Source organism: Sander lucioperca, chromosome 12 (genome assembly GCF_008315115.2).
Source record: "Sander lucioperca isolate FBNREF2018 chromosome 12, SLUC_FBN_1.2, whole genome shotgun sequence".
Lineage (NCBI taxonomy): Eukaryota > Metazoa > Chordata > Actinopteri > Perciformes > Percidae > Sander > Sander lucioperca.
The window spans coordinates 18,149,786-18,177,548 of NC_050184.1; the positions used below are offsets into that span (position 1 = coordinate 18,149,786).

The 27,763-nt window shown below is 41.4% G+C and overlaps 1 protein-coding gene across 1 annotated transcript in view; it reads left to right on the plus strand.

Annotated features, from left to right (window-relative positions):
• The window catches only part of dnmt3bb.1 (DNA (cytosine-5-)-methyltransferase 3 beta, duplicate b.1), a 39,409-nt gene extending 11,646 nt beyond the window's left edge, over positions 1-27,763 (plus strand). The window contains exons 3-22 of the mRNA XM_031283960.2: positions 6,831-6,981; positions 8,456-8,541; positions 8,647-8,784; positions 9,382-9,537; positions 11,158-11,316; positions 11,417-11,524; positions 12,544-12,685; positions 14,566-14,688; positions 15,031-15,075; positions 15,395-15,474; positions 16,531-16,643; positions 16,774-16,957; positions 17,953-18,037; positions 18,125-18,270; positions 21,319-21,409; positions 22,630-22,778; positions 22,993-23,078; positions 23,870-23,939; positions 24,040-24,158; positions 24,453-27,763. Of these exons, the coding sequence (XP_031139820.1) occupies positions 6,831-6,981; positions 8,456-8,541; positions 8,647-8,784; positions 9,382-9,537; positions 11,158-11,316; positions 11,417-11,524; positions 12,544-12,685; positions 14,566-14,688; positions 15,031-15,075; positions 15,395-15,474; positions 16,531-16,643; positions 16,774-16,957; positions 17,953-18,037; positions 18,125-18,270; positions 21,319-21,409; positions 22,630-22,778; positions 22,993-23,078; positions 23,870-23,939; positions 24,040-24,158; positions 24,453-24,594 (2,373 nt within the window). The 3' untranslated portion in view covers positions 24,595-27,763. The remainder of the gene's footprint in view (positions 1-6,830; positions 6,982-8,455; positions 8,542-8,646; positions 8,785-9,381; positions 9,538-11,157; positions 11,317-11,416; positions 11,525-12,543; positions 12,686-14,565; positions 14,689-15,030; positions 15,076-15,394; positions 15,475-16,530; positions 16,644-16,773; positions 16,958-17,952; positions 18,038-18,124; positions 18,271-21,318; positions 21,410-22,629; positions 22,779-22,992; positions 23,079-23,869; positions 23,940-24,039; positions 24,159-24,452) is intronic.

Here is a 27,763-nt window from a genome sequence, read left to right on the forward strand (position 1 = left end):
ATAATATGTCTATTAATTACACAGCATGTTATTCCACTGATACACAACACCTCTTATTTACAGTACAATGAACAGGAATAGACCTGCAACATGTTGTGTGGGTTAGCTTCTGCTTCTTTTTAAAACAGTATTTTACGGGGTACCTTTTGCAGAAAGGTGTTGAGCCTCGGGGGTCAGACATAAATTAGGCCTACGTTAAGTAGATGGCTATCTGAGGACACATTCTTAGTTTCAGCAGCAGCCTGAGGGCAGAAAGAGACAGCCTGGATGTGAGTGATGGTGTCAGCAGAATGGCTGTGGGTGAATAGGAGTAAATGCAACTTTGGTTTGGCTTATGAGCACATCTTTGGTAAACACAAGTTTTAAAGTGGTACGTTTGCATGATTCTTAGTAGAGAAACTTTTACAAATCTGTTGATAAAATCAACTAATCGATAAGTCGACAACATTGAATGAGTGTTACGTAAGTTGACTAAGAATTTCTTTAACTCAAATGAATTCAATCCAGTTTTATTCATAGGGTCAAATCATAACAAAAGTGATCTCTGGACACTATATAATTGAGGACAGCCCTATATCTAATTGTAAACCCTTCTAAGAAATAAACGACCCCCCTTCAAAATAAAAGACTTTTCTCAAAACAAAGGTTTCTTCCCAGGACTTCATATCCTCCGGTTTGTGATCAGGACATTTCATGACAGTATTTCTTTTGTAGAAGTGGAAAATCTGGACTCTAATGTTTCCATTATTCCAGAGCATAACTTCCTTTGTAGCCCTTGTCCCAAGTTATAGTCAAGGACAAGAATACTGATTTTTTTTTGTAAATTCTGCAAACTTGCTTTGTTGTTGAGTCTTGCAGCATCCCGGAGAAAAACTTTGTATTGCTGTTTTTTGTTTCCTAAAAGATCAATGCTCCTAAAGCCTTCAAACCCCACTAGGTGACGATTTACTGCACGCAGCATTTAGGAATGTCCTGTCAAAGTGTTCGCTGTAGACCTACATTTCTAATCATTTAGGCCTCGCTAAGATGTTTTGACAGCGCTGTTGGAACGCCGCGGGGCAGACTGTTGCTCAGTGTGGAATGTGTGTGTGTGACGCATGTCGGTGAAATCTGCACAGTGCAAGGCTTTACATGCTGCTTTACCACACACACACACACACACACACACACACACACACACACACACAAAGAGGAGGAGGAGTAATAGATATCCAGGAAGGCAGATTAATGATGATGATGATAATTGTCACACAGCTACCTAGTGAACATCAATTATTTATTTTTTTTGACCACTTTGGTGCTATTATCTCAACCATGTGGTACAATTTCACAACTCTTAGTACAAAACTCCAAACTCATCCCACTTGTAACACAGCCAGTCTTTCAGTTCAAACTCGCCATTCATTTGGCTTGTAAACATCTCTCACCACACAATCATTGATTCATTTTTTTTTTTTGAAATGTCACGAGAACATAAGGTTTAATCACCAAAACACAACATAATGATATCTTTACGTATCTACCAGTGAATCCACCTTGATACATGTTTGAAATCGCCGTAACCCCTAAGCTACAGTATTTTCACATTAGGTAATACCCTTACATGACCCAACCCTTACAGTCATTTCCATAATATCTATCCTATCATCCTCCTCTACAATCATTTGGCCAAAGCTGTTCTTACAGTACAGTCTTTACCTCTCTGTTAGTGCCCATGCCTCTCTGCCTATTCCTTGCTGTCTATCCTGCTCCACGTTGAAGGACATTGCCACTGTTTACCTCTTTTTTTACTGTAATAGGGTGACCAATTGTGGTTACCACTAAGTGAGGTCAATTAGCATTAACGAGAATGTGTTATGTGTGATTACAGCCATTTGGATGATCTGCTTTGAGTTCTGTACTAAGAGTTGTGAGGTTTTACCACCTACTTGTGATAATAGCACCAAAGCGATACAAAAAACTGTGAACTGATGTTCTCATCATGAGAAAGGAGAGGAGGGGATAGATGCTTCTCAGACCAGGGACGTGGAGGAAGCTCGTGACAAAATGTCATGAAACAAACTCATTTTAGCAGGTTTCTGTCCCGTTTTTCCGCTTTTACTTTCCAAGAATTTGCAAAGACGCCATCTCAGCTTCTTTTCTCCGTGTGCTTCCAGGGGGCCCCCCCCCCCCCCCTCTTCTTTTACAAAAGCAGACCTGGTCTGGTTTAGTCCGGACCGAGAGAGCAAGAGAGAGAGCGAGATGGAGTAGAGATTTAAACAAAATGAGTTGAAAAGAGAAAATTAGAGAGGAGGGAGTATGTTACATATGTTGGTTTTAATCTGTCCAAAAATAGCAAGTGTTAGAATAAAAATTCATCGTTTTACTGAGGGGTTATGTGCCGGACTGTTTCCTGGTCCAGGTCCAGTGGAGAGTCCAGGAAGTTACTGCTTGTAACCAAAAAATAGTCTAGTGCATAACCCCCTACTGTAAAAAGGAAACCTGGTACTACAAAAATCTATCGCAAACCACCTCAAACTTTTTAGATTTATGAATAAATCAGATTTCTTATTTTATTATTTGAACTTTAATCCAGTTTCTCCTCCCAAATCCTCAAGGGCTTAAATTACTAGTAAGCATTAGGACAAATCACAAAAGAAACTAACAACCATTCAAATATAAGTATATTACAGATGAATTCTTGGATAATCTCAATGAACAGATGAATGCTCAGCTGTCGTGTCTGGTCACCTGGTGGGCTTGGTAGCTCTATTTATTTATTAGTTTCTTTTTACCACCACATTTCCTGAACCATTTCCTGAAACTGTAAGTTGTAATTTGATGACAGCTGGCTCCAACTTGTTCAACTGATTATTAACGTGTGCCTCTGAGGCAGGAGAGTCTGCTTCTGCATTTCTCACGATCATTTAAAGAACTCTTCCATATGTAGTTTTATTTTTTTCTCTCTCGCTGATATAAATAAAATTAATTTCCTTTAAACAAAGATGATCTAAGTAAGAACGGATACAGCTCAGTTTGTGGCAGGGACTTGCAGCCTGTGACCTCCAACTAAATAACGAGTTTTTTTATGTCTCCCATTTTGATTGGCAGTCATAATGTACCTCCGTCTCTCAGGCCAAACGCTGCTAGAAGCAGACTTGTACCTGGAGCCCACCAGAGCACAGCAGATGTCTTTGTTCCGGGACTTTCTCTCTGCAGCTTTGTTGTTCACTGGGTTGCCATTGGTTGGATTTCATTCATTTAAATCAATCAAAATAAGATTTCGATTTGATTTTGACTATTAAAATAGTTTCCCCCAGAATTTTTTGGACCTCCACAAGATATTCAGTTTCCTGTCCCAGAGGAGAGAAGACACTGGAACATATTCATATTTAATAAGCTGACATCAGGAGAATTTTTACTTGTTTTTGATAAAACAAATTAGTCTCTCTCTCTGTCATCTCTCTCTCCCCTCATTCCTTTCTCACTCTTGACCATCTTGAGCACACACTTTCTGCACAAGTTCACCAAGTTCATTTATAACAGGGGAAATTTGGCATCGTGAACACACTCACACACCACATGCTTTCCCTGTTTTACGATGTTAAACAATCACAAACAGCCTCAGATAAGCGTAGCTGTGACTTTCCTTCAAAAGTCAGCACAATCTCACAAATGTCCATCTGTTCCACAGCTGCTCCGTCTCTCTCCCCTTTGTCTCTTTTGCACCAAATCGCCATTATTTGTAAAATGCACAAGACTAAAATCCCACTTTATCATACATATTATTTAAATGATACTTATTACATATAATGGAAACCTGTTCTTGAGATTTACAAGATTTATAGTACTGTCATTTAATCTGTGTCTTCAGTTAAGTTTGCATAGCTTAGCATAGAGACTGGCAACTGACAAACTGTTATCTTAGTTCAATTCAAAGTCAGAAAAAACTATTCTTATTTGCATGTTCTAACTTATTCATTTAACACCAAGGCATTGTGGTTTTAGCAGCACACCGGAACAGATTCATGTGAGAAAAAAAATCGGTTTAGAGTAGTAAAGTGTTCATGCAACAGTAGCTGTTGATCATCCCCCTATGTTCCCAGGGTATGTGGGTCTCTAGATATAAGCTAACACTGTAAGAGTTTGGGAAGGGCATCACAGTTCAAATTGCAAAAGAATGAAGGGAGATTCATTTGAAATGCAGGTTGAATAGTAAAAATCTGTTGGGCCGCTGTGGAGATATCACTGTCTAAACTCCAGAAAACTCTTGCCCATACATTTGAGGGTATGTTGAGGAGTATAACTTTCAACATCTTGACCCAGGGAAACATACGTTGACCACTTGAGCCAGGTAACAACGTTGCTGAGAACATCAAACCTTTTGAAAGGTCTCATATCAGTCATACAAAGAGGATATTGCTCTGGGGAACACAGATACACTCCCACTATCATCACTAAGACAGTGTGTCCTTAGGGAAGTCCCCATCAAAGTATTGGATCGGAGCCAATTTTGGCATTTTTGAACTGATCAGGGATCTGCATTTACCCCGTTTACCTTACTCCGAAAATGTACATCAGCTTGTAGTGATCGCTGCCTTTAACCACACACGCCCTGCGCCACAAACGCACTGCCAGACTGCCTGGATGGGTTAGGGTTAGGGGATTTAGGACCAAGACTCCAAGATTCCACCAGGAAACCACGCTTCAGCCGACATCAGTAAACACAGAAGAAAATCAAAGATTGGTTATTTATTATTTCTCCTTTATTTAAATGAAATGCAATATGTGTCATAAGTTTGGTTGTGGTTGTCCAGCAGGGACCTTTGGTTGGGGGTGGGGTCCTAAAGAGAACTGGTTTGGTCTTGAGAGAAAGACTAATTTGCTGCACTAATTTAAATGTATTAAGCTTAAGACATTTTTTAGTTACTTTGTTTACTTAGCTAATTTTGCAAACAAAAAAAATAGTCGTACGTAATTATGCAAAAAATCTCACATACCCCCTGCAGCACTTCAAAGTACCCCGTACATGTACCCCCATTTGAGCCAAAGAACCTCCCTGGTTTTCTTTTGCACACATAACCACATACATAGGGTACATGCACACATACTTAGACACACACAAGTGTAATCTCCCTCGGTGTTACCTTAATAAATTGATATCTGTACGTCTTTTGTACTCTGTCTTTTTCCAATCTGAGCGGGCAGAAAGAGGCATTAGGTGGAATCAGTACTTTTTAAGTGGGATGCCGCAAGTTCAAGTCTGAACAAGAGCTATGACACGCACAGTTGCCACCGGAACGCACCCGGCAGGTTCACACGGCGCCTCCTATTCACTTCCAATGAGGTGAGACATAAAGTGATGCAGAGATAAACTGTACTCACCCACTCACCTTTAGGCTACCTGTGCAGACTCCCAGATCCATCATGTGCTGTGTTATTCTTGTGCAGTGTTTGTGTTGAGTCAGAGGGTTTACCCCAGGCAGACATGCGGGTACTCCTGACATGTTTAAATATATGAACTCCATCGCAGCGTTGGTGTTGGTTTTCTGCACCTTTTAAAGCAGCAGAGCTACAACGTGTTACATTAATAGCTCAGGTTCAGCTCCATGTTGCAATAAGACATTCATTCATGCCCCGGAGCTTTAGCTTTCAAGTCATTTGTCTTATCATCTTTGTTTTCATACCTTTTGTTTGGTCAACAAAAAGACTGATATTAGTCATGCTTCCTTTTATTTTTCACCACTGCTTGCAAGACGTAGCTTGAACAAAATGCTTTGTGTCAGATGTTAATGCCAGAAGCTTAACACCAGTGGTATCTGTTATCAGTGATGCAGTAACAGTAGACAATATACTAGCTGGTACAATAAGCTGTATGATATGTGGGTATTGGAATTTCTCCAAGAGGTTTTTGCAAACAAGTGACCCAGTTGAAAAGCCGTCAAAGGCTCCTTGCAGAGCGATCGTCCATTGCACTTCGAGGGATGTTCAGCGGCCACATCCGTGAAGCTGCAAACATAGCTCAGCGTCGTGCATGGTAGCTTATAGTTTGGGATTATAGAACTATTGTAGAACATACCTGCGCAGCCTCTGGTGTTTACCTTTTATATATTGTGAATTTGATGCATCCTGAGGGCTATTTCACAAAACCTAAATAGCTGATTAAACCGGAATTAAATGGCTGATAAAATTGCAAATGTGTTTTCAACGAAGTCAGTGATGGAGGGGCAATATATAAAGTCCTCTATATAGGTGTGTTTCTATTAGGGATGCAACAATACCAAAAATCTAGTAGTCGGTATCAATACCACCAAAAGTACACGATACTCGATACCAAAGTCGAAAAAAATCTAAATAAATAAAATAATACTTAAACATTCACCTACAGCCCCCATCTAAACTAGTCCCTAAATTGAAAGAAATGATAACTAATTTAGGTGAATTTGATCAGAATGAACAGATATCTGGACGGAGGAATACCATGACCTCATCTGATGACATTTCTGAATGCCTTCCTCCAGCTGCTTCATAAAAGCTTTCACACAAACAAACGTACATGTGTCATTAGCATGAGAAAAATATGAGATTTTAACTGTCGGGCTCGGTTACTGCTCTGTCGGACGCACTTTGATTGACACAGATTGTGTTTTTATATTTTATTTTATTGTTATATTTTGCTCTAAGTAAAAATAAAGCTTAAATGCACCTTGGGAGTCGTAGTTAACTCTCCACACTCTGCTTTCACTCATCGATGAGTCAATCAGTCTGATAATTGAGCACCTTTACAGTAACGGTCTAACAGGCTGGTTAGATTAAACCCCCTGGCCTTCTCTGTCTTCCTCTCTCCTCAGGCGGCGGTAAACGGAGACACGGCTCCAGCTGAGGGCCTATCAGAGAACGACAGTGGCGTGGAGCTGATCAATGAGAACAGCCCTCTGACCGCGGCTGAACCGCCCTCCCCCTTCAGCCCCAAGCAGAACGGAGATGCCGCCTCACCTCAAGGTACATACACACCTCAACAGTGTACTGTCTCAAACACGGCTTTTATGTCGTCTCTGTACTGCAGCATTTTGTATTTGTGTTTTAATACCCTTTTTATTCACAGGTCCCATAGTTTCCTGTAGGCTCATTTTAAAGAAAGGAACTGATAGTAAGTCATTGGACGCTTTCTGGAAAGGGAAAATACAATTTAGTACTATTATTGGGAAAATGGAGATGGCAGTTCAGTTCAGTCTCTTTATTATCCCAAATGGGACACTTGATCTGCAGACAGGAGTGCAAGATAAAAACCACATACAAACAACGAACACATAAACAAAAAGATTGTGTTATGAATACAAAACGCAATGAAGTGTAACGTTTTCTATTTTGAAATACATTCTGTTGATTAATAAGTCATAAATGTCAGTGATATTGAATAAACAGTAGTGTGATGGATCGCCCCTACGGCTCGGCACGCATGTGAACAGCAGGTTATGAATCGGTCTCACTTCAATACTGATAGAAGGCAGTGCAGCCTGTCGGCAGCAGCTCCCCAGGGCAGCATGGTCACCAGGACAGTCCGGTACAGCGTGACTCTGCAAACGGAGCTGTTGGGAACTGAACTGAGTGTACGTGTTGGTCTCGAAGGGTCGGCCAGCTCCACACATTATTACATGTCAATCAAACATTCAACCCTTTGACTTTTTGCCTTATTTCCTTTGCTAGTAATGTATAAATTGTGCTTCAAAATACTAATACTGCAAAAATATTAGCAATGAAGAGTAACTGTCTTTACAGTACCAAAGAGCTCTTTTCAGGGAATTATTAGGAACTTACAGATACACATGATACACATGATCCCTCAACTTCAGGGGAACAAAATGTATGATAAACTTAAATGTGATATTTGTTGTCAAACCTTTCATACTAAGTGATTCACTGAGGTAAAGCAGCCACCTTCACCCTCTTGCTTGCATTTTCTAATGTTGCCTTCAGTCTGGTCAATCAGTTCGATGGAAGTCAAGAACTTAGGGCCTTTCTCAACACCAAGAAAAGAACAGAGTTCTTGGGAAGAACGTTGTTGCTAGTTGCGGGTGCTGCCAAGTTCATACAAGTTACCAACCCACGCATCAACGGTAAAATGGGCGTGCGTACTTGTGTATTGGGACAGTACATTGGCCACAGAAGATGACGTTTCCCGGGACACGAGAACATAAGTCCATTTAAGAATGCAGATTGAGAAAGGCCCTTAGTCTGGATGTTTGGGATCACTGACCTGCTGCTTTCTCTGGAATAAACAGATTCCTTTCAGGCTGAACTTTAGCACTCTAACCCTAAATGCATCGTTGCATTTTTAAATCCAACGTGCTGCATTACAGAGACAAAACAACAGACTCCTACTGCTTTCTGTCTGTCACGTTAGCTCTTGGAAATATTGGGTTTCTTTTGGCCCATCTGTCCAACCTTCTGTTGATCTCCTGCTGACTCTTCTCAGATGGTAACCAGTGTTCAGGGGGGAGCAGGAAGAGGAGCAGGAAGAGGTCAGAGGAGGAGGAAGCTACCTGGGACTCCTACAGCGAGGTACGGACACAAACATGACACGCTTGATTTCGGGGAATTTGTGTTCATAAGTCTTTGGGGAAACGTGACATTTAATCCACTGAGTGTGTGTTTTTCTGTTTCCAGGACAAGACTTCAGGAGCGTCTCAGCTGAGTTTGAGACAGACACCTCGACCCAGAACCATCTTCCAGGCCGGTCTGACGCCACACACACACAACAAACCTCGCAGACAGAGCCGCAAACAGGAGCACAGCATCTTACTGGTGAACACATGAATCAACTCATTATTCTCCTTCCTTATTTGACACCAAATATAATGTAGTGTGTGTGTGTGTGTGTGTGTGGTTCTTGTTTAACTATATTCGTGGGGTCCAAAAACCGGGAGTCCAGTATACTTGTGGGGTCCCAACAGCTTTGTGGGGCCAAAATGCTGGACCCCACAAGGTTAAAGGTCTGTTTGAGGGTTAAGACTTGGTTTTAGGATTAGGGTTAGAATTAGGTTATGGTTAGGGTGAGGGTAAGGGTTAAGGTTAGGCATTTAGTGGTGATGGTTAAGGTTAGGGTAAGGGGCTAGGGAATGCATTATGTCAATGACGGGTCCCCACAAAGATAGTGAAACAACCCTCTGTGTGTGTGTGTGTGTGTGTGTGTGTGTGTGTGTGTGTGTGTGTATGTGTGTGTGTGTGTGGTTGGAGATTTGATTTGTACCAGCCTGTCCTGAGGTGAAGAGTTGTTCTGCACAGTTAACATCAGTATGAAGGAGGAATGATGAGATCTAAAAAGGTATTTCTCTCTCTTTTGCTCCCACACAAATATTCATGTGAGTCTAATAAACCTCTCTCTCTCTCCCTCTCCTTCAGTGTGGTGGTGCTCCTCGGGTGGCTGTGGCTGTGGCTGTGGCTGTGTCCGGCGGGGTCCCCGAGGCCCCCCGTCTGGAGCTGATGGAACAAGACTCCAAGGACTCGGCCCAGAGCATCAGCACGTCCTCTAGCTCCGAGATCCAGCCCGAGTACAATGTAAGACGTGTGAGAGAGATGTGTGTTTGGGGGAGGAAGGATGGAGGGGAGAGAATCGGATAACAGGACTCGGATCTATCCTTAGGGGCAGATGGAAGAGCTTCTAAGAAATGATGGTACAAAGAAACAAAAACTGGATGTTTCAAACACAACCCCTCAAAGTACCAGTCAAATGAGGAATTACTAATATGATAAGACATCTTTTTATTCGGTCATGTTAACCCAGTCATGCAGACCTGCAGAATATTCTGACAGTGAGACTCTGTTTTAATGCTAATTATCTTCTGTTTGGTGGAGTTAGTAGAACTTTAGTTCAGCCAGGCCAGAAAGAACTAGTTTCTTTGGGCATCTTCAATATAAACTATTAAATACTTCTAAACCATAAGACAGAGGCAAAAAAATGTTTTCCTACACTCCTCGAACAAGGGAAGTCTATCAGTATATGCTTGGTCCTATCAGATTTTCAGCTATGTTACATTTTCCTGCACATTTCATCTAATCTACATCAAACATGGTATTTAACATACTATATTTGTTTTTCGCTTGACTATACAGCCATCTTACAGAGCCTACAGAAATATATCAGAAATCTACCGTGGAAAAGGGTTATGGATAAGAAAAGAGAGAGAGAGAGAGAGAGAGAGAAGTAGGAGAGAACCAGCTGTGTCGAGCATATTTTAAAAGGAGAAGTGGAGGTTTGGCAGCGATAGAAAGAGGAGCAGGGTAACTCCTTTCCCAGACCACATAGCCTCCTCCACCTGGCCTTGTGTTAGTGCAGATGGCCACACACACACACACACACACACACACACACACACACACACACACACACACACACACACACACACAGGTCTGTGTTTGCTCAATAGTTTGATTCTAGTGTGTGTGTTTGCATGCTCATACAGATCTGCATGTCCTCGTCCTGCATGTCTCATGTCTGCGTGCATGCCGTCTCACAGTACACATGCTTTTTTCTGTGTACGGTGATGCGTCCCAGTGTGTTTTCACTCGATCCCAGCAGAACTCAGTGGAGCGTAGTATCCTATCCAGACTCCGTCACAAAGCCTAATGGGTTTTCTCTCTTAAGGCGGACTGAAGGATCACATAGCCTGGGCTTAACTGGGATTTGTTAGCAAGCATAGAAATCCCACCTGCTCATAAACCAGCAGCACACATACATTTCAAGAGAAATAAAGAAGAAAAAATATGGGTCAATGATGGAATGTTCAGGCTAACAGTAGAAATACAAGAAGCACCTGAGCAAATGAGGAAGTCAGAATACAATGGATTTGTGTAGACTGATGCGGTTTATGTATGTGATGCTTTATAGATTGGGACATTTATGCTGCCTTCCAGTTAGAGTCGGAGTTAGGAATTCCCAGTTAAAACGTCCAACTTTCGACCTCCAAGCGTTCCAGGTGCAGGACGGCAAGCGTCCATTAGCCAAACATGGCTTACTGTGACCTTATTCCCGATACCTGAAGTTGTGTATCGGCCTATAACCGAGCACCGATCCAATACCAGTCTGTTAAAAATCAAATTGATTTTAAGAGCTGTTTACTACTTTGCTCTGTCGTAGTACAAATCTCTTGTCGTGACCTGATCCTCTTCTCCATCCAGGACAACAAAGGTTTTGGCATCGGCGAGCTGGTGTGGGGGAAAATCAAGGGCTTCTCCTGGTGGCCCGGCATCGTGGTGACATGGCGCGCCACCGGCAAACGACAGGCCAGCCACGGCATGAGGTGGCTGCAGTGGTTCGGAGACGGCAAGTTCTCTGAGGTGAGGAAGGAAGAAGAACAAACAGACGGGCTGAAAGAGGGAGGGAGAGGGAGTGTACATGTCATGCTTTGTTTGATGCCACGGGGTTTTCTCGCTCCAGGTTTCTGCAGACAAACTGGACTCCATCACCGCCTTCCCTAAGTTCTTCAGCCAGGCTTCGTACACCAAGCTGGCGTCGTACCGCAGGGCCATCTTCCAAGCACTGGAGGTAAGCACTGTGACCTAATGGCTTCACATGGGACGCTAAAGATTCAACTTTAAACATCCTGGCTATTCTCTAACCATGTCTTCTGTATGTATATGTAGCTACATACTTCTGAGACATTCAACCACTAATGTTCACCATCAGTTAGAGCCACTAAAAGTTCTGTTGTTGCTGCTGACAGACTCAGATTATTATTCTAAGTGTCAACATGACAACATTATGGGATGGATCCCTACAGAGATAGAGCTTTTAGTTAAAGAGTAAGATCCTTTTAGTTTAACATGAAACAGCCCCGAAATCACCATCACCAAACTACACCAGACTCCATGTAAATAATCAGGACTTGTTGCTTACAAATGAATGCATTAGTAATGATGATTGAATAATATAATATATAGTAATATAACACTATAGGACATTCTGCTGCATACTTTTAATACTTCTGTACTTTTACATAAGTACCACTTTAACCCTCCTGTTGTCCTCGGGTCAAATTTGACCCATTTTCAAAAAGTTTCTATATCAAAAATGTTTGGGTTTCTTTCAAACATATTGTAAAAGAAATAACGTGGATGGTTCCATACAACACTCTTCACAAGTAAAATAAATGATCAGTTGATCAGTTCAGTTCACTACTTTCATTGAGTTTGGGTGTTTTATTCAATTTTATAGCATTAGAAAAAAATATTGATAGAAGAACGTTAAAAAAAGGTCAAAAAAAGCGCAGGAAAAAATTGACAAAGACATCAGAAAGAGTGACAAAAAACTTGTAAAAAAGTGACAAAAACGTTGGGAAAAAAGCCACAAAAGTGTCGAAAAAGATGACCAAAAAAAGGCTGTAAAAAAAAGTTTAAATTTCAAATTTTGACCCAGAAAACCCAAAATGTGCATGGTCTACGGGAAGACAACACAAGGGTTAATATATGCAGGACTTGTAATGGTGTATTTTCACAGTACATGATCTGGATACTTTGTTTCATCTAAAACTTTGTCCCACGTTGTGTCACATGTCTTCATTACAGATGGCCAGCATCCGGGCGGAGAAGAAGTTTCCTCCCTGTGAGTCCGACAATCTAGACGACCAGGTCAAGCCCATGCTGGACTGGGCCAATGGCGGCTTCCTGCCCAAAGGAGAGGAGGGACTCAAACCTACGCACACCGCTGGTGAGCAAGGCAACAGTCTTATATAACATACATGTTCATGATAAAATACATGACAACGCAGATTTGGGTGCCTCATTTCGCTGTCCTCTGGTTAGGGCCATCAAACCTGCTCTGTATTCTTCTGCAGGGATGAGAACATAGATATGAAATGCCAGCAATATGTGTTTTTTTTTTAGAAAAACATGGAACATTTATCACAAAAACTAAAGTTATAATAATAAAAAATAATTCCAGTAAAACAAATATGAGTATGTAAACTGAAATGTGTGATCTGCTTCAGTTCCATAGCAGCATCTACATATGGCACCTTCTACCATCATGTTAAATAAAGTTATACAAAATAAATGAAAAATCAACTGAAAATGGACATTTCTGTAAAAAATCTGATATGTAACATTATTCCAGCCTTTATCTTATGAAAAAACGGAAATGTTAAAAAAAAGGAATTAAAAATGTTAAACCAAATGTTACACCAAACATTCAACTGAATAATTCACATTCGATTCATCGCGGTCTTCACAATTAGCTAATGGCATTCTTTCAAATCTGGATTTGGATTTGAGAAGGATTCATGGTTCAGCCCTACCTCTGGTGCTCCGAATCAGACCTTAAAGGCAACGGAAGCATCGCTGCAGCTGACGCTAGTTGACACGACATATGGCAGCAGGTAACGGTAGCCCGCCGTTAGCTAGTAGCTGGCGTCGGAGAAACAAGACGATGGGACTTAATGGTGCATTCAGTTGCACCACCAGAAACTCAAGCTGTTGTTGTAAAGTTCCCTTCTGTTAGGCTCTCGTATTTTGACCCAGAACTCCGAGACGGCACACAGACACAGAGGAGCAGTTAAAGTGTTTATTAGTGGAGTAGCTGCGGGTGGGGCCGTAGCTGGAGGTAGGCGGACAGGGTTGTGGCTGGGCAGACTGGGACTCGACGGAGGGTGGCGGTGAGAGTCCGGTCCTGACTCACCCAGGTGGTTGTTCGGGGAGACGAGTGACAAGGCGAGCAGCGATGAGAGCTGAGCGGTGAGGCGAGCAGGCAGCAGGAAAGCAGGTATCAGCAGGCGAGCAGCAGGTCCAGAGACGGGATCTGAACAGAGGTGACAACATGTAAACTAAAGCACGAGGAAGCACAAACACAGAGCTAGCAAGCTGGGATACTAGGAATGGAATCACTAGTAGATTTACTGAGCCAAGTTACCACTGGAATGGTTGTAACGAACTGGCTGGAACAGAGCAGGAGAGAGTGGCCACGCCTCTTGACCTAGATTCACTAGGACACGCCTCTCGCCACAGCAAGTGGGAACAAACACACAGACAACAAACAGCGAAAAAGGGAAGAGGATAACAGGCAGGACAGGGAAACAGACACTGACCCATAACACCTTCAGCCACCTAGTGGTGTCTCATTGTTTAACAGCAATTGACTGGTGAAAGAAGTTATTGTTCTTACATTTTAAATAAATAATTTAGATTTAAACCATATGGCCGTAGCAATAAACAAGCCTTAATTAATGTGACTGACTGTCGTTTTGTGCTCTTTTTTAGAAGAATCAGTTAAGCACCAGTATTGGAAAAAAATACAACGGATACCCAACCTTAGTCATATACTGTTCATCATTCAACAAGGATCCAGAATCAAGTCAGTGTGGCTGGGTTGGCTCAGCGGGTAGAGCAGGCGCACATATACTGAGAGGTTTATGCCTCAACGCAGAGGTCCAGGGTTTGAATCAGACCTGTGACGATTTCCTGCATGTCTTCCCCCTCTCTCTCTCCTCTTTCTCACCTAGCTGTCCTGTCAAATAAAGGCAGAAAAGCCCCAAAAATAATCTTTAAAAAGATATATATATATATATCTCAGTGTGTGCTTGTGTCTCCCTGCAGACAGTAACCCTCTGGACCACCAGGTCCTGGATGTGTCCCTGCCAGAGTATTTCCCCAGCGCCAAGCGGCCCAAAGTCAGCCTCTGCAAGAGCAAGGCCGCCCCCGAGGAGTCCTACAGCAGAGGTACCTATACCCATCTCACAATGTGTCTCTGAGTTTGTTTTTATCATATGGTATGTGATCTTTGTGCTTTTTTCATATTTAATTTTGTGCTGTAATCTTTTTTTTTGAAGTAGTAAAATGTCATTTGTCATAGTGTTTTTGCTTCAGTGAGCATTTGACTTGTTCTCAATATGGAGGTATGAAAAGGAACTACAATGATACAAAAATGAAGTTTGGTATTTGTTTTTAGCTGATGTTTCTTAAGTTATTACTTTTTTTGTATTTGTAGTGTAGTATAGAAGAGGGCGTTCATTTGAGTTTGTGTTTGAATGCTTTTTAACGTTGTCCTTCTTTTCCTCTCAGAACAAATGGTGAATGAAGTTCTGAAGAATAAAAGAAGTATAGAAGGTAAAGACTCTTTCACGTTGGCTGTTTCTGTGGGATGAATATTTGAACTAGGCTGTCAAAATGAAGGCGCTAACAACGAGTTAATGCAAATTCCTTTTAACGGCACTATTTGTTTTGACGCACAGCTCCCTAGTTGGTGGAATGGGCTAGTGTGTAGTTTCTGTCGCCCCCATGAGGATCTCTAAGTAATGACAACAACACGTCCACATGATACAAGCCTTCTGTGATCGCACACAGCGATGTGTCATTTCACTTGTCATTCACTTTTTCTACCGTTGATTGATTTTGTGTGTGTGTGTGTGTGTGTGTGTTTTGGCAGAGTTCTGTCTCTCTTGTGGAAAGATGAGAGCAGCAACCTTCCACCCGCTGTTTGAAGGAGGCCTGTGCCAAACATGCAAGGTAGAGCAAAAACAAAAAACGATTTATCATTTGTCAGAATCAGCAGCTCATCTCACTGAATTATTACGTGTTACGTTTTCATGAGTTCCTGAAGGTGGCGCTTTCAGCCCATGTAGGTAATCTTGGCACACATGTTGAAGCACTACTGGAAATGAAATACAGACATCTTTGAGGTTTCTCGCTTTAACAGCCAAGGCTCGTACAAAGTCTTGAAAGTTTGGAAAATGCATTCATTTGAACCGTTACACTTTGAAGGTCAGGAATATGCTTGAATTTTGGCGCCAGGATAGCTCAGTTGGTAGTGCGGGCGCGCCCATATATAGAGGTTTACTCCTCAATGCAGCGGGCCTGGGTGTGACTCTGACCTGCTACCCTTTGCTGCATGTCCTTCCTCCTCTCCCTCACCTTTCATGTGTTCTGCTGTCCTGTCAAAATAAAGGCTGAAAATGCCCCCCCCCCCCCCAAAAAAAAAAAAAGGAATATGCTTGAATTTGAATATTGTAATATAATAAATTGCTTGACTTTAAAAAGAAGAAAGGTCCAAAGCACTCTTTGTTAAAATAGAGCAGGTGAAGATGGAAGGATGTTTGTGTTGCTTTGGTTTGTTACTCAGCTCTATTTTAACGTACTAACAATTTCAATATGAAATAGCCATCTAAATAACGGCTTTTTAACTTACTAGTCTTGATATTTTTGGTTTAGGTACCTTGGAAGTGCTTGAATTTTACTCTTAAAAAGCTACACGAACCCTGAAGAAGTCAAAATGTCCTAAAAGACTTCTAACCACATTGAGCATGTGGTAGTTGCACCTGAACATGTAAAAATTATATATATATATATATATATATATATATATATATATATATATATATATACAAATTGTGATGTTGTACTTTAGCAGAGTGACAATAAAACCTCCATCTGTAAATCAAAATGTGTATACTTGATTTTAACAGCCTACATGTAGTCATTATGTCTGGGCTGTTAATCAGTATCTCATTTCTGTGTGTGTGTGTGTGTGTGTGTGTGTGTGTGTGTGTGTGTGTGTGTGTTCAGGACGTGTACCTGGAGATGTCCTACATGTACGACGATGACGGTTACCAGTCCTACTGCACCGTCTGCTGCGGAGGTCGAGAGGTTCTGCTCTGCGGCAACGCCAACTGCTGCAGGTCCGACACACACACACACACACACACACACACACACACACACACACACACACACACATAAAGAAACAGTACTTACCACACATGAACTCCTCCTCCTCTGTCCGTTCACATCCTCCTCTTGTCCCTCCAGGTGTTTCTGCGTGGACTGTCTGGACATCCTGGTCGATCCCGGGGCGTCTAACAACGCTCGCCATCTGGACCCGTGGCGATGCTACATGTGCCAGCCGCTGCTGCAGTACGGCGTCCTGAAGCAGCGGCATGACTGGAGCCTTAAGCTGCAGGAGTTCTTTGCCAACGACAACGGACAGGAGTTTGTGAGTCACTTTGTATTTTTGTAGAAGATTTGGCAAAAAATGTATGATCTGTGTGGACTATCTGGATATTAGTATCCCCCAGTATTGTTGTACTGTAGTGTCACAAGCCAAAAAGGTTGGAAACCTGCTATAAATCTTATTATTCTTTGTGCCTCAGTGAATGAAAATGAAATACAGTTGGGTTTCAGTCGTATATCTGTTGTGACCAAAAGGGTAAAAGCCAGAACAAGCTGGGGCAGGTCGCACCAGCAGCATACAGGAAGGCAACTAAATAAAAACAACGACCTGAACAACCAAATCCAGCACAGGAACCCTGCAGAAATACTAACTTTGAGAGACTTTCAGTTTGTAGGCGAGTATGAAAGACGCCTTGACATCATATGTAGGGGATAATGTCAGTAACTGCAAATGAAATACAGACTTTGCTTATCCTGGGTTAATCCGCCACACAAAACACAAGGGGTGGAGGGGATGGGGGGGGTGCCTGGTAATACTAGTCCCGTGTGAATAGGACTTACCATGTCTGCCATTGTTTTGAACGAACAGTCGCAGCCGTCACCCACTCACCTAGTAGCTCCTTACCAGACACCGATTGGTCGGTGAGCTGCTAGTTCAGTATTTCAAGCCTGACGGATGGGTTTTCATGTGATATGTGATCCTGCGATTCTCGTGTGATCTTGTGATATCATGAGAATCCAGCTGCCGTGCAAGGTAATGACAAAGCAAATGAGAAGTTAATTCCGAGTGCAGACTTTATGCAGTGATCATTTTTCCAGTTTGAAGGGAATCATTAAAACAGTCTGTCAGTCTTCCAGCAATATGTCTGACACTGACATCCACCCAAAATAACAAGTTCAACATTTGAAAACAATATCTTTTGATCAAAAGCAGACACAATAGATGATCAAGATGCCCAGATGATGAGATTCAGCCTCCTAGATGCCTGAAATATATTTGTCATAATTTCGTTGCAACTTCTGCTGTTTATCTTCCAGGAGACACCAAAGATTTACCCAGCAGTCCCTGCAGAGCAGAGACGACCAATCAGAGTCCTCTCCCTGTTTGACGGCATTGCTACTGGTGAGGACGCATGAGACAGACAGTGATTCATGTTTCATTCCTCCAAAACGCAGCAGGTTGTAATTCAAACTGTGTCTGTGCTTCCAGGCTACCTGGTTCTGAGGGACCTGGGTTTTAAGGTGGACCAGTACGTGGCGTCAGAGGTGTGTGAGGACTCCATCTCAGTGGGGGTTGTCAGACATGAAGGAAAGATCCAGTATGTCCATGATGTCAGGAACATTACTAAGAAAAACGTAAGAGAGAAAATGTTGTGAGTGTCAGTAGGGATGTGCATCTCTCCCTTATAAGACGATACATTTTAATATGGAATGATCCATTGCGATTCCATTCAATGTTTAATCGATTCGGTAGGATTTGTTGAGATACAATTCAATCTGATAGATACAGTTAATATATGCTTAATGTTAACACATTCCACATGTTCCATTATACATTTATAAAAGCCAATTCTATAAAGGAAACATTGCGTACCTTCATATAAATATATATTTCATAAAAGGGAGCAAGGAATAGCAAAGCTAAGACATGCTAATAGTATAACTTTAACTTAATCAGCTAGCTACTTATAACCAAATAGCGTACACCTCAGCTCCGTATTAAATCAAACAGCCACCTAGCTGCTGTAATGTTAAGCCCCGTTCAGACCAAAGATTCGAGACGAGACGAGTTGAAACTTGCAATCTTCTTGCAACGCGCCGGTCTGCAGCGTTCTGAAACCTGCCGGTTCACACCGAGACGAGACGGTGTATCATCTCCATAGCAACGCCTCTTTGCACTTCCGTCCTAACTTCCGACTTTTAGGTCTTTTTTTGTAGCTGGATATATCATTTGTTTCGTCTAAATATGAATGTGGATAAGGTTAGTGATAGCGAGATGCTTGCTACAGTTACATTTCCAGTGATGAATCAGCAAAAACACGTTTTATTTCTCTGATTCACGGCTTTGTTCTAACGCCGCTGGACGCTCTCTCTCTTCAGTCTCTCTATCTCGCGCCACCATATAACGTTACCGTGCTTTCCTTTGGGCAGTCGTTGAGGCCCCGTCTAAAACTCATTGAGCCATTTCGACCAGCTGTTTGTAACATAGAAATAAAATGGATTGTGGATCATTTTATTTCTATAGTTTATAGCTGACTTTACCAGCTGACTTCTCTATCGGCTGTTGAAACAGGAGACGTCTCTTACGTTCTAAAACCAGCCTCTGGAGACTCCACCAGCTGACTTCTCTATTGGCTGTTAAACAGGAGACGTCTCTTACGTTGTTAAACCAGCCTCTGGAGACTCCACCAGCTGATTTCTCTATTGGCTGTTGAAACAGGAGACGTCTCTTACGTTGTAAAACCAGCCTCTGGAGACTCCACCAGCTGACTTCTCTATTGGCTGTTAAACAGGAAACGTCTCTTACGTTCTAAAACCAGCCTCTGGAGACTCGACCAGCTGACTTTTCTATTGGCTGTTGAAACAGGAGACGTCTCTTACATTGTAAAACCAGCCTCTGGAGACTCCACCAGCTGACTTCTCTATTGGCTGTTAAACAGGAAACGTCTCTTACGTTGTAAAACCAGCCTCTGGAGACTCCACCAGCTGACTTCTCTATCGGCTGTTGAAATAGGAGACGTCTCTTACGTTCTAAAACCAGCCTCTGGAGACTTGACTATATGACTATAGTCTAACTGAACATCTTAGAACATATAAATGTCAATATAAACTAAACACACAAATACATATACATATATGTATATTCATAGCCATCTACTAACATGTTTATGAACATACATGAAACACAATGTATTCCTCTCACTGCTAACTACTAAAAACAAAACCTAGCAGCAAGTTTTTCTGCAAACCCAAACAAATAAGTTGAATCAATATAACTCTCAGAAAGAAAGTATTGTAGTAGTGTTTGTAGCATTATAATATTAGAACATACACACACACACACACACACACACACACACACACACACACACACACACACATGTACACATACACATACACACACACACACACACACACACACACACACACACACACACACACACCAAATGGGCTGCCAGCTGCAGTGGCGTGCTTCAGTTCAGTGGACATAGAGCTTCATCCTCCGTAAATCCCCTCAAACACCCTTTCACTTGTTAGTCATGTTGTGTGTGTGTGTGTGTGTGTGTGTGTGTGTGTGTGTGTGTGTGTGTGTGTGTGTGTGTGCGTGCGTGCGTGCGTGTGTGTGTGTGTGCTCGCTCCTTTATGCCTATTTCTTTCTTTTTCTCCATGTCTTTCATTCCTCTCCTCCCTCATTGTCCTCCTGTAAAAGGACTCTTGTGTTTTGGAGGGGGGTGGGGGGGTACAGAGTTTAGATGGCGGGATAAATTAGCAGTCTTGTGCCTGTTGCTGGTTAAATAAATAAATTACATTAGGAGGTGATTCATTAATTTGTCACTCAACAGAAAATGAATCAGCCCCTATTTGGATTACTGAAAAATTGTTTAGGTCATTTTTTAGGTTAAAATGCCCCAATATCATTTTGGTTTGAGCTTTATTAATATCAATTATTGCAGTTTTTAATGATATTGAACTGAAGTTGGATGGACAAACAAGTAATCTGGGCATTTTGTAATATTTTCAGACACTTTATGGCCCAAACAAATGATTGATTAGTCTTTAAAATAATCAACTGATGGATTAATGAAAATAACAGCAGCCCTAAATGCCATTTGTACGTTACTTCTTACTGTACTTTACACCTTCACTGAAGTCAAATTTAGGAAACACTCATTTTCTATCCTTTTTATATGCTGATAACCGTTATTACTCTTGTTGGCATTACAAATGATTATTGAGAGCATACACTCAAAAAACTATTAGAAAATAATACTATAATAATACTTGGTAATAACAGTTTATTACCACGTATCTTTGCACATACAAGGAATTTGACTTTGATTTGGTGCATAACAGTAAACAGTGCAAAGTATAAAAAACAATATAAAGAAAAAAACAAGATTTACGATAGAATATGTAAAAAAATATATATATCTGTTTTTAAAGTCTTTGTTTTGAATGTGTACAGTTGTGCAGGAAATCATGGTCCAGGGGATGAAAAAGTACAAAAACATGTGCAAATATACAAGTATTAGATGATAATTGGTACTAAAATCTCAGTTTTGTAAGTACAGTTGCAGAGGAGACATGAACAATAGGAACATCTAAACTTTAGGACCAGTGTGGTTCTGTTGTTCTGCTGTCCTCCCTCAGTCTAACACTTGGTGGTGCTGTTGTCTCTTTCAGCTTCTGGATTGGGGTCCATTTGACCTGGTGATAGGAGGAAGTCCCTGTAACGACCTGTCAATCGTCAACCCTGCCAGAAAAGGGCTCTATGGTAGGTAGCTGCCAGAGGCTGCGTTTGTAATTCTAAGCTAGAGGGGACTCCACAGATGAATTATATGCCATTTCATTACATTCCTTTTCACATTCAATCTTAGAGGCTGTTTTCAACTGGCATTAACATGTGTCCTAAGTGATCCGATCACAAGTGGACAGCTGTAGCTGTGTGTGTTTTCAGCTGTCTGTAGAATGTGCCTTCAAATGTGTTCTGAGTGACCACTTCTGATCGGATCTCACTTCCCTGCTCTATATGCAAATAAACACGTACATCATTCCCGTTAGCATAGAGGCTGGCTGTGTGTGAGCGTGTTTATAAATGTAAGTTGTTACTCTCACATAAATCATACATTAGGAGCGTGTGATGAGTTGAAAAAGCGTTGCCCACAGTCTGTCTGTGACCGGTCCTATGCAGGAGAGAAAGACGTTTTTAAAGTGTTCAGCTCTCAGTACGTTTGTAGCTTCTAACTGAATCTCTCTGGGCTGAAGTTTTTTTATTTTTTATTATATCTACTTTATTTTATGTTTCACGTTCGCTTGTAGGAGTCGTGCTATGTTACTGCTGATGAAGACCCAACATTTTCTAATTTTGCCGCTTCATAATAAAATCATTTAAATAACAAAATAACGGTGAAGATTTCATAGTGAATGAAACCGTTTGACCTTTGTCCGTAGCAAGCAGCGCTGTGGAGCTCTGGCAATGCAATACTAATAATTAACAAAAGGAGACGACATATCTGTAGGAATACTTCATATTGGTGAATTCAGGGATGTTACTAAAAATAACGTTACTGTATTCTGGCGGCTGCCTTTTCCAGTCAGCGGAAACAGCGCTGCAGAGAGCAGCACAGTAACAAAAAGGCCGATAATCTCTAACAGTATATGATAATAACATCCAAAACACACAATTTACTCTGCGTGCTTTCTGAAACATGAGAAAGGCTTTGAACGATTGCATAGTACCGCTCACAGGTGAGCAGACGGTCCCTAATGTGGTCCAGGACCTTGTTTTGGTAAATTAATCTTCCAAGTCCTTTCATTCTATTATTATTAGTCAAGGTGAACACTTTTAAACAAAACAAAAAGTTTAGGATTTAGTATTTCATCTTTTCAGTGTAAGGTGTAGCGTCCACTGGGAGGTGCTTATATCCCTAAACCCCAGTACTGAGACATCCGGCCTGTACTGATGTTTTCTGACGGTTTTCTTCTTGTCTCCAGAAGGCACAGGGAGGCTGTTCTTTGAGTTTTACCGTCTGCTGAGCGAGGCCAAGCCCAAAGAAGGAGAGGACCGGCCGTTTTTCTGGATGTTCGAGAATGTGGTCGCCATGGGCGTCAATGACAAGAGGGACATCTCACGATTCCTGGAGGTGAGTTACATGGACTGTTAAGCTGCAAATACCAAAAACATGAAGCAGAGAGATCTATTACCATAGAAAAGTCTTTCATTTTATTCATGTGTAGCAGAATACGTAGTTCAAGACATCAACCTGATGCCCAATTTAGATTTAACTGAATTTAAAAAGTGCCTTTGAATCATTTTAAGTGTTGTATGTTAATGATGACCATGAGTTTTTTTGGCAGTGTAACCCTGTGATGATCGATGCTATCGAGGTCTCTGCTGCTCACCGAGCCCGGTACTTCTGGGGAAATCTGCCTGGCATGAACAGGTACGAAAAACAACTCATCATCTCAAGTAGTTTTCTCATATGAACTCTACACAATATTTACCTTTCTCACATGTAGCACACAACACGAGACTGTCCAAATCAGATGCGTTCTTACTAACTGGAAATACTCCTTTAGGAGTAGGCCAGAGGTGGCGCTTGGTAGAGTGTGCAGGAGGCAGGACAGGACATGATGCGGATTAGACCGTGATCACGTAGGCGGTTCATCATTTGGTCACAACCAATTAGTCTTTTGCCGTTCCTTGGATTTGTCTGATGATTTTGGCGTCAGCCCTTACCGAAAGAAGTCCCTGAATCTCGCTGTCTCTCCAGTTAGACATTTTTGTTAGCGTCTTCGTGTATAAATCACCCTTCTTCTTCTTCTTCTTCACCCTCGAATGTTGGTTTTCTTCTGGTCTGGCGCCACCCGCTGGATAGAAACGTCATCAACACACCCATTCGCTCGCTGGGAATTCTTCGGACAATGAGCTGCTCATGGGCTCTGGCCCAACTGATTTGGACATTTGCGTCTCACATACCGCTCCTCTGGGCAGTGCATGTGTGAAAAGGCTTTAGATACACTTTTGAGTCATGATTTCTCAAAAAAAACAAAAAACATATTAACTCTGCACATTGATGCCTTTTCAGTGGTGTTCAACATGTTACAACAGTATCTAAGGCTAAACTACTGTAATCTACACAAAAGACCAATTTTATATTCGGTGTGTGTGTTGCCAGCAGCTATGTGTATATATATATATATATATGTATGTGATTCCTCCTCTCTGTTTCAGGCCTCTGTGTGCCTCTGGGATGGACAAGCTGGAGCTGCAGGACTGTCTGGATCACGGCAGAGTTGCAAAGGTTTGATATTTCTACAGAATAATGTCACTCTTCGTAGTTCTTTACTTGCAAAATGGCTTCTAGGTTGCACTTGCTTGACCGTGTATTTGTTGTTTCGTAGTTCGGGAAGGTGCGCACCATCACTACTCGCTCCAACTCCATCAAACAAGGAAAGGATCAACACTTCCCTGTCCTGATGAATGGAAAGGAGGACATACTGTGGTGCACTGAGCTAGAGAGGTGAGGAGGAAAAACTGTTAAATGAGAATAAAGACAGGGCGCCTGGGTAGCTCACCTGGTAGTGCATGCGCCCACGTACAGAGGATCAGCCCCCGACACAGCGGCCGCAGGTTTGATTCCGACCTGCCCAAGGGCCCTTTGCTACATGTCACTCCCCCTCTCTCTCCCCTTTCACGGCTAAGCTGTCAAAAGACCCTTCAGATCCATCGCTGAAAAGATTATCAAATATATTTAGTGTGGTATTGCTTCAGCGTCATCGTGACACTGATTGTAATTGTGGTTATTTCCCTGCAGGATCTTTGGCTTCCCTGTCCACTACACAGACGTGTCCAACATGGGACGCGGTGCCAGACAGAAGCTCCTGGGCCGGTCCTGGAGCGTCCCCGTCATAAGGCATCTGTTTGCACCGTTGAAAGACTACTTCGCCTGTGAATAGATGCCACCCGCCACCAGCAAACAGACGCCACTCATGATTACACACCAGCTTTCCTATCGTGATATTGGCTCCAACGTACATCATCTGCCAGCCAAATCATTTCACAAAGAGCTGGAAGTTTTCTCCACTCTGGCAGGCAAAGAACCAGTTCACTACAGTGTAGCTGGAAAATAGTGTATGTAGCTGTTAGTTTAGTCCAGCTCTTTCTGGATCCTGGTGAGAACACACCGCAGCCTTAAACACACGTAATACACACTAACACAGAGATACAGCAATACAGCATAGGCTGTGTTTTATCACTAACACAGGGAGGGTCAAAGGTCAGTGTCCCTGAGGCCAGTGGAGTGATGGGCCCCGTCTGGATGTTTAGCAGAGTTAAAAGGGAAAGATGACGACATCTGGCTCTTCGACTTTGTTCATTAACATCACACCTGTACAGGGATTTTAACAGGATTTTCCTTTTGTTTTAAAATGCCCTTGGAAGGCATGGTTTGTGAGTTGACAACACTTAGTAGTTGTAGAAAGATGGAGAACAACATGGCACAGACGCTACAGCTGTTAAGTGGCTCCATTTCATTTTTGAATTTAATTTTTGTAGGAAGAGTAAAACATTTCACAGGACACTCATTAAGCCGATGATTAAAATGTGTGACAACAGGCTGCTGATACAGGCTGTTCATCCAAACACTTGAACCAAAGTCATTAGATGGACAGTTTTTGGGCTACAGCTGTTCCACTCTCCTCAGGCCACAATGTATTTTCTGTCGAGAAAAGCCAAAACATGACATTGGGGGTTTCTGTCAAATTTCAAAGATAATAAAAATGCACAACTGGACTGGATAATAAAAGATTAACCAGGATAAATCAATGATTATTTTGTCAGAAATGAACAACATATACCATGAGTCTAAGCCAAACTGGATTCTGGAAAGCCTTGCGCGAGCTGTAATTATTCAACGCTAACAAAAATATTCTTTAATCTTTGTTAAAATGACAAGTTGCTTAAAGAGATATTGTGCTGATTTACTCCAGCTCTGTCATGGCGGTGTCGGCTGTGTGTTTGGATGAAGTGTGTTTGTCTTCCCTCCGTGGCGCCGGTGCACGGTTGGGGCTCCCTGCGGAGGTGTGTCGCGTCATCCGGCCGATCTTGGCATGGTCATCTAAACACACTGCCCACACAAAGATGACACAGAGCTGGACCCAAATCGGCAAAATATCTACTTACATTTTCCCAGATAGTAGAGTAGTAGGAAACTATTTAGATATATAGATTTGAATATGGAAAGATAATCATACTATCATGTTTGAGTTTTTCAAAAGACCAATGACAGACGCGCTCTGTAGGAAAATACATTCAGTGGTGGGAGCGAGTGCACCACACGCTCACCTGGAGGTGAAGCGGGATTGAGATGAGATCATATTCATAGATTTTTGTTTGTTATAAAAAAAAACAAAAAACACTCATTTTACTTTTTGTCTTTTGCTTTGACATTAGCTCATTTGAGCAAAATAGCTTCCTTAAAAAAGAAAAAAGAACTTGTATTAAAGATGAGGTAGTGTGAAATGAGGTAGTGTGAAACCTTTGAGTTCTAATGTCACTGTGACATCTCCCTGATAGTACTAAGTATATGTGGTATTGATAAGTACTTGAAACAAGCCAATGCAAAAACAGAGCTGTAGAGAAAGTTTTGTTTTTGTCTTTTGCAAACCGTTCCAGACAGCTAAGAATTAAAGACTGAGGGCATTTAGCCTACTGTAGGAGTTTAGATTGGATCTTAAAAATGACATTGTTTGAGTTGATTGAACTGGCTGCATGTGTAGCTAATCCTGGTTAGAAAGTCCATTTGAATCCAGGATAGAGTGAGTGTCACTGTTCCTAAGAAATGGTGGGAAACACTGGTGAACACGCAATGTTTGTTGTAAACTACCACTGACTACTTTTGGTTTACAGGACAAGAGGACATCCATCCAAAATGTTCTCTAGAATGCTGGTTGACACTGTGCTTTGGCACACAGTATGCATACATAATGATGAGAAAATAATACTGAATGTGTAGTATGTTGCGCACGTTTGTTGCGAGAAGAAGTGTTTCTCTGTGAGACAGTTATTGCAATCATGTAGATTCATAAAACTCCTCAAAAATGATACATGTTGTATTTACATGTCATACTGTATGCTTAAGATTGAGCTCACCAGACGGGTGGACACTTTATTTTGGTACCAATTCTGCTGATGTGTCTATACTCACAAATTACTTTTAAATGTTTTTTTTTTATAACTGGAAGATGCTGTTGGCTGTCACCAAATCATACTAAGTGGGCATTACCTCAGACAAAGAGGCGACTGTACATCACTCCTCCATTAGGATCTTTGTTGTGTGAATATATATATATATATATATATATATATATATATATATATATATATATATATATATATTGTAGCTTTATGCTCCCATAGCTTGTATTTTATCACTGGAACTTTGTTTTTTTACATGTTTTGCGTAATGGATGGATATACAGGTTTACAAGTGTTTTAACTCTCTTCTTTGAACAGAACTACATATTTTATTGTAACACAAAATGCACAAGCCTTGATGTTGAAATCATTCCTTCATGGTGCTTCCTCAAAAGGCCTCTTAAAGTGCCACCTTTTGGTTTTCTAGTCTGATTTTAAAATCCTTTCAAAAACAATAAAAAACGGATTGTTTACATGCTATATTAATACTGCTGAGCTTGTTAAATGTTTTGCTTGAAAACTTTTTTTCTCCGTTCTGCTCTTTTAAGACTTTTTATATTTTATATTTACTTTAAATGTATAATGTCATAGCACAATATAGAGCAAATGAATCGATAGCTTTTTGATATCTTGTGTGTCGATTTAAACCATTGAGTGGATTTGTAGGCTTGAGTGTGAATGACATCTGAAAACATTTTTTGTTCTAACCTTTCAGTGCTTTATCTTTTATAAGAATCCCATTTGAGGATTTTTGTCTTTGCCTTTTTATGACTCTAGAGCATTTCAAAAGAACAGATTCTGTGCTATTTTTTTTTTACTTCATTTGAATAGTGGAAAAGCGCTGATGTATTTTTTTATGTTTGTTTACTTCCTATAGCAACCTATATAAAAGTTTTACTCAATAAAATGCAGCTTGGCTGCTAAAAACCA